Source organism: Sinocyclocheilus rhinocerous, unplaced genomic scaffold (genome assembly GCF_001515625.1).
Source record: "Sinocyclocheilus rhinocerous isolate Xijiao unplaced genomic scaffold, SAMN03320098_v1.1 scaffold1180, whole genome shotgun sequence".
In the NCBI taxonomy this organism is placed as follows: Eukaryota; Metazoa; Chordata; class Actinopteri; order Cypriniformes; family Cyprinidae; genus Sinocyclocheilus; species Sinocyclocheilus rhinocerous.
Window position 1 is genome coordinate 55,361 of NW_015665886.1, and position 10,747 is coordinate 66,107.

The 10,747-nt window shown below is 37.8% G+C and overlaps 1 protein-coding gene across 1 annotated transcript in view; it reads right to left on the reverse strand.

Annotated features, from left to right (window-relative positions):
• Positions 1 to 1,439: 1,439 nt before the first annotated feature.
• LOC107731648 (inactive tyrosine-protein kinase transmembrane receptor ROR1-like) overlaps positions 1,440 to 10,747 on the reverse strand; it is a 124,172-nt gene continuing 114,864 nt past the window's right edge. Inside the window, exons 5-9 of the mRNA XM_016542796.1 lie at positions 7,495 to 7,622; positions 6,502 to 6,819; positions 6,175 to 6,420; positions 5,057 to 5,265; positions 1,440 to 2,986 (exon numbers count right to left, since the gene is read on the reverse strand). Coding sequence (XP_016398282.1) covers positions 1,547 to 2,986; positions 5,057 to 5,265; positions 6,175 to 6,420; positions 6,502 to 6,819; positions 7,495 to 7,622 — 2,341 coding nt within the window. The 3' untranslated portion in view covers positions 1,440 to 1,546. The remainder of the gene's footprint in view (positions 2,987 to 5,056; positions 5,266 to 6,174; positions 6,421 to 6,501; positions 6,820 to 7,494; positions 7,623 to 10,747) is intronic.

A 10,747-nucleotide genomic window follows, 5' to 3' on the forward strand; every position in this document is an offset into this window, starting at 1 on the left:
TATCTCTTTAATTCCTAGCAAGAAATAAGTACTAAGATGTTTAGCAAGAAATAAATACTAAGATGCTTGGTTAGCACCAAAGTTCTTGCTATTTTGTTGCAGCTACACCGTTGCCACTTCAAAAGCCTGTCCCTTAGAAACACAAATGTTGCCTGAGAAGTCACTGGCTTACAGCGAACGCAGCCCTGGTGTGTCTCGTGTATTGAAATGATTTCAATTAACAGAAGAATGTCACAGAACACATTCTCTCCCACGTGTACAAATGCCTGACTTCATAATAAAATGCAGGCACATATGGTGACCATAATTAAAGCAACATTTTTTTCATATTAAGGCATCAGTGATTGATATTTGCAAAACTATTCCCTTAATTTGGGAACTTCGGCTATAGGGTTGGATTTCAATGCGATAATAATGCAATTTAACTGATTCCAAAATGTAATGACGGGACAGAGACCAAGTAATTCTAAAGACTTCCAGGAAGTCGTCAATAAATGAAAAAGTAGACAAAACTGATGATAAACCCACAGCTCTGTCGAAAATAATCGTGAAAGGGCATGATTTCAAAGTTCTGGTTGGAAAAAGGACATTTTAAAGTCCGCGTGAACCGGAAGTTGCTGCCGACTTTATTTCAGTGTAGTGACGTATTTCCAGCTTAAACTGAATATTGAATAGAGGGCATGGTTTTATTTTTGCGCTCCTCCTCTCTGTCTCTCACTCATAGCAATCTAACGGTTGGAGGGGTGTGTTTAAAAGGATATTCTGCCCAAGCCGTCAAACTGACGTCATCAGAAAAGGAATGCCATTCCAGAGCGGAAGTAATGTTCCGATTTTGATTAAAGATTACGAAGACTAACTAACGGATTAACTTGCACGGATTAATTGTTCACATCATTACTAGCAATGTGCGCTAGTAAAGTAAATAAAGTCCATTTTGATTTCATGCGGACTTTAAGGCCACGTTTAGTCATACTAAGTCGAAAAAAAGTGGCATGAACTTCACAGAGAATATGTGAATATACAAGTTTCTTTTAAAGGGGTAGTTCACCCAAAAATGAAAATTCTGTCATTAATTACTCACTCTCATGTTGTTCCAAACCCGTAAGACCTTCATATCGGAACACAAATTAAGATATTTTTGATGAAATCCGAGAGCTTTCTGACCCTCCATAGACAGCAATGCAACTGACATGCTCAAGGGCCAGAAAGGTAGTAAGGACATTGTTAAAATAGTCCATGTGACATCAGTGGTGTAGTTCCCTTGCTGTCTATGCAGGGTCAGAAAGCTCTCAGATTTCATCAAAAATATCTTAATTTGTGTTCCGAAGATAAATGAAGGTCTTACGGGTTTGGAACGACATGGGGGAGAGTAATTCATGACAGAATTGTCATTTTTGGGTGAACTATCCCTTTAAGACACATTTATAAAACAACATTAAAATATAAACTTTCGCATTTTTTTCAGGCTATTACATATTTACAAGGAAGGAAAAAACATTAAAATATCAATAATTCAATAGATCAATATACAGGACAAAACATGTATTCACAAATGGGCAGTAATGATGGATTCACTGTATATCAGTCTGTTAGTGTCAGCCAGCAGCGCCGCCTGACTCGGGTCTATTTGCATGACCTTCTGTGCCATATGTCCAAACACTGGCATTGTGCCGCCTGGCAATGCTGTAATGGGCGTCAGAGTGACACAATGAGAAAGCAAAGGCGTATTGGCGTCATGATTGGAGCCTGTGGAGGGGACGCTGGTCACGTGACCCGTGCTTGTTGAGCCGCTGGCGCTGCTGGGCGACCGGCTCTTCGGAGGAGGGCAGTGCTGCACCACCTGTGGAGGGCCCTGAGTTGCAGCGAAATGGGCAGCAGGGAAGGCAGCATAGCCTGTTGGGATAGGGTATCCGTTTACAGGTATAAAACGCTGGTTTTGAGGCATCGGTGCTGCCATGAAGCCTGCGATTTGTCCCGGTGGGAGGCTCTGTGGAGCTCCGTAGATGTATCCGGCGTAGCGCGGGCTGCTGAGGTTGCTGACGGGGCTGGCGCTCAGAGAGGTAGTCTGGGTGGTGGCGTTGCCTCCGGATGGTGTGCTGGAGCTGGCGTGAGAGGACAGACCCTCCCAAGCACGTAGTCGGGCATGGATGTCTTTGAATCTCGGCCGTCGAGCGGGTCCCTCCTGCCAGCACTCGGTCATCAGCGCGTACACGCGAGGAGGGCAATCCTCTGGGCAGGGCAGCAGCTGCCTCTTCCGCACCATCTCCATCACTTCCTGGTTGCTGAAACCGTAATAGGGCTGCAGGCCAAAGCTGAAGATCTCCCACAGAACCACACCAAACGCCCAAATGTCAGAGTCTGTTGTGTACTTCCCGTAAATGATGGCTTCTGGTGGCATCCAGCGAATAGGAACGAGCGTTTTGGGTTGGACTCGGTAATAATCTGAAGCGTAGATTTCTCTTGAAAAGCCAAGATCAGAGATCTTGATGTGAAGTTGCTCACCAACCAGGATGTTTCTTGCCGCAAGGTCTTTGTGGACGTAAAAGTGGCTTGCGAGGTACTCCATCCCAGCTGCGACTTGAATGGCCAGGTGAAGGAAGTCTCCATGATCGAGGCTGGACTTGACGGTACCATCTTCGTCGCTACTGCAGCCCACATCTGAGTGGGGAGAGTGCATGATGAGGAACTCGTGGAGGTCTCCTTGGGCTAGGAACTCGAAGAGCATGCAGACGGGCTGCTCTTGGGTCACGACACCCAGGAGACAAACCACATTGGGATGATGAAGTTCTGCCAGGACAGATGCTTCCTGCTGGAAATCGCCCCAATGTTGTGCACTTGAGATGTCCTTCAGTGTTTTTATGGCAACTAGCTGAGCTTGCTCCATGCCTGGCAGGTACAGGTGGCCTTTGTAGATCTTACCAAAGTTGCTATCGCCCAACTCCTCCATGAAGCGCACTGCAGACAGAGGAAGTTCTTTGGCTTTGCTCTACAGAAGAGGAAGAAATAGAAGAGTAAAGGCCCGTTCACACCAAGCACGATAACTATAAAGATAACGATAAAGATATAGATCTAAAAATCGTTCTCAATATTAAAGAATAGCATAGATCACACCACAACAAAAATGATAACGATACAGAGGAACGACAATAATGTAGTAAATGATTTGTGATCAAGTAAAATTATTCAAAACAAATTATTTTGAGACATATGTAAATATATATAAGAAATACATGCAGAATACATTTTTAGTGTCAATAATTATGTATTTCTCAATTTAATTCCATTATTATATATACTTCATATCACATTATAATAATTATAATAATGGAATTATATATATATATATAATTATTTGGTTTATTTGTTATTAATCTCATGATCATGTACCATTTTTAGCAGAATATTTAAAATGAATGTACAATAAGCTAAACAAAATGAGTAGTTATGAGATTTGCGAAATATATAAGAAATACATGCAGAATACATTTTTAGTGTCAGTAATTATGTATTTCTCAATTTAATTCCATTATTATAATTATTATATATACTTCATATCACATTATAATAATTATAATAATGGAATTATATATATATATATAATTATTTGGTTTATTTGTTATTAATCTCATGATCATGTACCATTTTTAGCAGAATATTTAAAATGAATGTACAATAAGCTAAACAAAATGAGTAGTTATGAGATTTGCGAAAGATTACATTATTAAAGGAATCTTCATAATACCATTATTACTGTTATTAAAGCCTAACTTAAAGTAATATTTAGATAACGCCAAAGGCACTTTAAATAAATAGGCTTGAATAATTAAATATTTAATTGATAATTAAATTAAATTATTAAACAATTTGAGAGAAAAGGTATGGTATTAACATGTCATGCTTTTTTTGTTAGTTTTAATCCATGAAGAAACTTTTGTCAACTGTTGTAGCTTTATTTTTAATCTTTTACTGTGTTGCTGAAAAACAAGACATGTTACAACCTCAACCACTGACCACAGAAATGCATAAAACCTCTGTTTACTCTTAAAATATTCTCCCTGTCATGTACATTTATGTACTTCGCAGAAGCTGTCTTACCACTTACATGACATTCACTATGTCTCTGTATGGTTTTATCCACTATATGCATGATATAGCTGTAAGTAACATGCATAATGTTGTGTGACTGGTATGGACAAGACTCATAAAACAGGAAATAACAAGTTTGCCAAAAGGTCACAGCTACATTCAGCGGGGAAATGAACAGCATCAAATAAAAGATAGGAGTCTCTTTCTTTGAAAGAAGCAGATGTTTTGTGTTAGCGTCAACTCTGCCTGAGGCTAAACATGTCTCATCCCTGTTTTGGATATTACTTGAGTGAATGGTGACCTTTGTATGACCTTAGTCTGAACTTCGGCCTGCAGCTGAGACTGTAGATGAGAGGTCTCAATGTGTTACAGATACAAACGGCACTTCAGTGTGTCAAAAGGTCTGATTAATACTGGAACTAAATGGAACTACCATCATCTCATCAAAATATTTGTTTGTAAAAATGTCTCTCTAACCAGCAACCAAGATGAAAAAGCAAGGAAAAACCATTTTTAAGCGAAAATCTCATTTGAATCTGCTTTGAATGATCCAAATGGAATGATAACAATATGATTATATTTAGATTCCTCTCCAGGCCTGGAAGAGATTGCCTCCATATGCTCATCCTGTCGTTTTGCCTCCTGTTTGTGCGGTGCCCTTAACTCAGGAATGCACACTAATTCAAACGTTATGAGAATGCCCAGCGACTCCAATGGACAAAAAGCATAAGAATAAAAATCAAAACAGACACAACCGATAACAATGTTTGTTTGCACATATGCTCAATGTTGTTTTAGCACCTGATTCACTAGAGTAGGCCAATCAGAAACTACTTAAATGTTAAAGCTCATTTAGCACCTTTGGGTAATAAGAGAATAAGATGCAGGTTTTGTGCCAGAATCCGATGATACACTGTGGTGTAGATGCACTTTCATAGTTGGTTATGATCTGTTAGTGGTAACATCTTACCTTTGGTTTGTATGCCGTGAGCATGGACATCTCCACGTTCTGGCCGCGTACTGGTTTGGGCTGACGTGGGGCTGGTGGACGTGAGGCTTTCTGGTTGTTTCGGCACACACAGATGAAGAAGAACAGCAGGGCAATGGCCAGCGGTATAGCAACGCTTGGTACCAGGATGTACAGGATCCCCATACTGCTGCTGCCATGCTTGGGCAAATCTGTGGACAATCAATATACAAATATATGAACTAAAACCATACGAAAAGTATGTTATAACAACATTTGCACTCAAGCTAAGGCAGTGCTAATTAAAATATGTGTTTTGGAGTAAAATCTTTCACAGATTACCCAAGTTTGGTTATGTTCAGAACAGAATACAAGCACACTGCATACTAAAAATATACTGTACACTGCATACTCATTTTTAAAAATGGCATATTTTTTAATCATGCACTTGACCTTATTACATACATGTTTGATCAGAGAGTGGTGCACATTTATCATCTCAGAAAAATATTTCTGAGATGCATTTTTAACCAAATTTTGTGTAAGCATATTTTAACTTTTTGCAGTCCAATGAAATAATTCGTAAAAAAAAAAAAAAGTAAAATCATAGCTCATATTATTAAGTCATGTTTATTGCTCTCATCACACTTGAAATGGGAGGTCAAGTCAAGTGCACTGCATTGTTACTGTTGAATAAAACAAACAAAAAAATGTTTTTAGTAATTAAAATAAAGCCAAAATAAAACATATATTATTAGAAAACTTGAAAACTTAACTGTAAAAAATTAAATAAAAATTAGAAATGTTGCCTTGGCAAATAACTGTAATAAAAAACTAAACTAAAAGTTAATGAAGCTATATTAAATACAGTAAAAAAAAAAAAAAATCTAATTCAAAATCTTTAATAAATACTATATTAGTATAGGCCTTTAAATAATGCTAGTAGTGCATTGCATTGTGGGATACAGCATTTTAACAATTTCGGTAGATCTTACCGGTGTTCTGTGCATAAATAAACCCACATACAACACAAAGCATGCATACTGTATATTTTGGAAATATTATGAGTGTAGCATGCTATTCTGAACATAGCCTATGTCAATATGAGCAGTGCATCTCACCACATGGAGGAATGTCGCAGAGCTCCATGCGCACACGCTCATCTAGGGTGAAGCACCAGGGAGCTTCGTGCTTGTTGCCGGGGTTGCGACAGTAGGAATGTCCCCCGTTGAGCTCTGGGTAACGCATGGCCAGGAAGGTGTGGCTGTGGGGATACTGCGAGTTCCACGGCTGACACTGACGACCAGATTTAGTCACGCTGACTGTCCCGCGAAAATCCGAACCGCTGTTGTTATAACATTTGTGGCCTAAAATGAAAGAGAATTAATTTAGATTTTCAATAAAATATTATTTTGTATACTTTTTTAATAATGACACAAAATACATACTTTTATTTATGGTCTCAGCTATTGGGATGCCTATTCTCATACAGTTGGCAGCCTCGGGACTGTCTGAAGCGGCCAGGTCTTCACAGTTGGGCAGTTTGAGGCGCTTGAGGATGAGGGGGTTGGAGCGAGCGATGATGTACTCTGTCTTACACAGGTCGTTCTCCAGAATCTCACACTCGTCCTTGCACAAGTCCCGCGGTTTGTCCATGCCAGAGCTGCGGTCACATGTCGGGAAGGCAAAATGGCACAGGGACGGGATAGCAAACTGGGAGCAGCGATCTGACAGGTGATTGGAGGTGCCAATCATGGTGAACGCCGCTGAAAAAAACCCCAGAAACAAGCTTTCACACAGGGGTTTCCTCCAGATTTTAAAGCAAAAATAAGCCATTGTGGATTCCAACAAGCTACGTAACAGTCTAGCGAAATTATATCTTGCACACAAACAACAAAGAAACAAAGTTCTGGTGAATTGTTGTGGTTTCGCAAGAAGCTGTGTGATTCAAAAACAAATTGACTGCTCACTCTTGAGAAGAAACCACAGTGAATGCCTGTGTGATCTAAAATAGCTACAACTGGGAAATTTCTCAGAGAAAACAAAAAACAATTGAAATCTAAAGCCAGGCTTAGTGCAGTCCATATGTGTATGATACTAAGATTTAGCTTTAAAAAACCTTTAGACTCTCTCAGACTACATAACTTTTCTCTCTGGTTCTGGTATCAGATTGTAATACCATGGCAGATATATAAGATGGTCTTGAATAATTACTATATTCAGATAGCTTGGTATTTATATGGTTATTCAAAGAATACCATCATAAATGTCCATGTATGACCAACGTAAATGTCCAAAACACAGCCTAGCTGGCAAAAGCTCTCTTATCTAAGGCTTCAGCCTGATTTTATCAGCTGCATTTCAGTTGAAGTATGTACAAAACAGTTGTTTTGAAACGTCTTTTGTATGGACTGAGAAGCGAATGTTTTTTAAAGGGCTACCTGTGATTTGGGTCTCAATCTCGCCTTGCATCTGCAGCGAGTCCACGAAGATACTCCTGTTTCCTATAAAGCGAGCACATGCGATCCCTCTGTATGGCTGGCAGAAACCTTCCTCATCAAAATCATCTCTAAAAACAAAATAAACGTGAAATATGCATGTTTATTATGGTAAATTAGGTTAGCAGGCCTTAAAAACAATATACAGCCCAGATCCCCCTAGTACACTGGCTTTTATCACAGTTTCTTTTTTGGCATTCAGGGAATTCATGCAATGTTGTAATTTTAACTCCAGCACTAGAGGGCAGTAAGTGCCACTGTATCACACAAATACACACAGCTGCAACCCCACAGAACAAACTTGGCATATTTAATCAGCCTATACAATACAAATCCAACATATGAAAAATACATTCAAATGGAATATAATACAGACCTGGATATATAATTTAAAGCATTCAACATATCATAAAAAAAAAAAGACGTTTTGTTCTGTGTCTGCATGTCATACCCTGTAATTTAAACCATATGAACGGGTGGTTCTCGCAAACATGTATGTCATCCATATATACACTAAGAGAAAAAAAAGCTAAGTCTGAGTCACTGCTGGACTCCAGTGATTTGCAATGCGGTAAACCAAAACAATTTGACTTAATAACATGTAAGATAAAATGAGAGAAAACAATGATCAGGTTATGAACAGATCAAATAAACAGACAAAATGTGAAAAAATCTGAATCAATTAAAATGGTTGGTGGTGTTAATGAAAAGCAAGCGTGTGAAAGGTCAGAGGTCAAAAGTCAAAGCAGTGTCTGAGGAGCAAACGTCAATCCAGACATTAGCACTCAATCTGGACATGTTTGGAATAGAATACTAACTTTATTTATTTTTTAAATAGGTTTTAGTTACTCTATATACTGTATAGTGCCTGCTATTCTTTAAAATGCTAGAAGAATATGAATGATTCTATGGTCATATATATTATTATATAAATGTTTTAAACAGTAGTACATAATATTTTTGCGAAATGACTTAATGCTGCAGTACCGTTCAGCTATCAGCTTGGAAATAAAATAAAATAGCCTTTTATAAATTCTTATGTAAATGTATGTGTGTCAGTTAGTCTATATATACATTCAACACTGTTCAAACACTGGGGTTGGTAAGATATTTGAATGTTTTTGAAAGAAGACTTTTAATGTCATCAGTATCACATGATTCTTCAGAAATCACTCTAATATGCTGATTTGGTGCTCAATACACTTTTTTAATTATCACTGATGAAAACAGCTTTTCTGCTTTATATTTGTTGTGGAAACCTTGATGCATTTTTTAGGATTCTTTGATGAATAGAAAGAACATCATTAATTTAAAATAGATTTTGTAATAATGTTCACTTTCACTTTTGATCTATTTAATGCATCCTTGCTGAATAAAAGCCTAAAAATCTCACTGACCCCAAACTTTTGAATGGTAGTGTATATATTTAAGTTATACAATGGAATATATCAAAGTACCATGGCATTACAATCTGACAGCATCCCCATGCAAACCCTACAGTTCTGATTTGTAAGGGCAAAACAGTTTAGTAAAAGATTTGTCCTGTCAAGTATTATGTAAAACAGCTCCATCTAAAATTGAGGCCAGCACAAGAATCCGGCACAGTGACAGACACTGGAAAAGTTTCACAGCTCTCCAGCATGTGCGTCACAGGAGAATGCATTGGTAACTGTGGCCACCCACAGAAAGCTAAATGACAAGGAGGAACAGTTGTTGTGGAGAACTATAACCCATTTTGCATAACATTGTTTTATTTTTTTTAACTTTCTCTTTCCCTTACATTCTCTCCTGCTGTCTTAGACACACACATATACATGAACACACTCCAGTTCATCAGCGTGTGTTTGTGTTTCTTACGAAGCGCGTGGTTTGTCTAAACAGAAGGAAGTCCAGGGCATTTCTTTACTCATCAGTGCCAACTGGAAGCGAGTCATAATTAAAGCTAAAGTGTGAGGAGCAACACAAACTGTGTTAATTGACCTGTGACAGTGAGAGAACAAGAGAAAGTTCTGTTTTAGCACACACAAAACATGATATGCTTTTCAACATGCTCTTCAGATCCAGCACATTTTGGAATTCCTGCAGGATCCTCGAACTCTCCTGTTAAATCTATTGAGTCGAGACAGGAAGGAGTGAGGAGTCTAAAAATGCTCCCATGTGAGCTGAGTAGCAGAGAAATCATCCTGAGAGAGATGCACATTAAACATTACCAAGATGGATGTTTAATTCTTCAGGGTGTCCTATTCTTGAAAAGTGTGTAGCAAAAGCCATCCACAAACAATTATACAAAGGTGCCCAACATTTTGAGACCACAGAGGAAAGTATAATTTATTATTTATTAATTTATATATTAAACATTTTGTACTAAACTGTATTGACTGATTTATTTATATAGGAAAATTCAACTTGAATTTTGACGTTTCTTATTATTTGGCATTTCCCTTTTGCTTTATTGACAGCAGCAATTAAGCAGACATTTTTATGTAAGCCCATTTCCACCATGTAAGAAAAAAAGTCATGCTTTAGAAAATCATAATTTTGATATAGAAAGTCATAATTATTACACTAAAAATCTAAATTACAAGATAGTAAGTCGTAATTATGACACAAAAAGTCAAACATTTATGACAGTTTGAGATAATAATTCATTTTTATTCATGATATGAAATGCTGAAATTGTGAGATACTCAGAGAGTCATAAGTATGATATTAAAAATTTACTTTTTATTATGACTTTTATGTCATATGTTCGACTTTTTATCTGACAATTATGACTTGGCATCTCATAATTTTGACTTTTTGTGTCATAATTATTTTTTACCAAAGCATTTTTGAAATTATGTGGGGGAAATGGACCTCCACAGATATGAACTCCACAAGATATGATTTGAAGATGTTAAATCAAAGAAGAAGAAAAAAATCCAAACAACAAGAGAAGATCTTTGCCTGTTATCCTGGTCGGGAACTCAGCTATTTCACCATCAAACCTCAGTTTGATGCATGTTAAAGGGGTCATATGATGCTACATGCACTTTTACAAGTTGTTTGAACTGAAATGTGTGTTGGCAGTGTGCACACAACCACCCTATAATGATAAAAATCCACCCAGTGGTTTTTTTTAATCTACTAAAATATTTACCCCTTTTTCAAATCGAGCCGATCTCAGATGCCTGTCTGTGTGACGTCACACAGACAG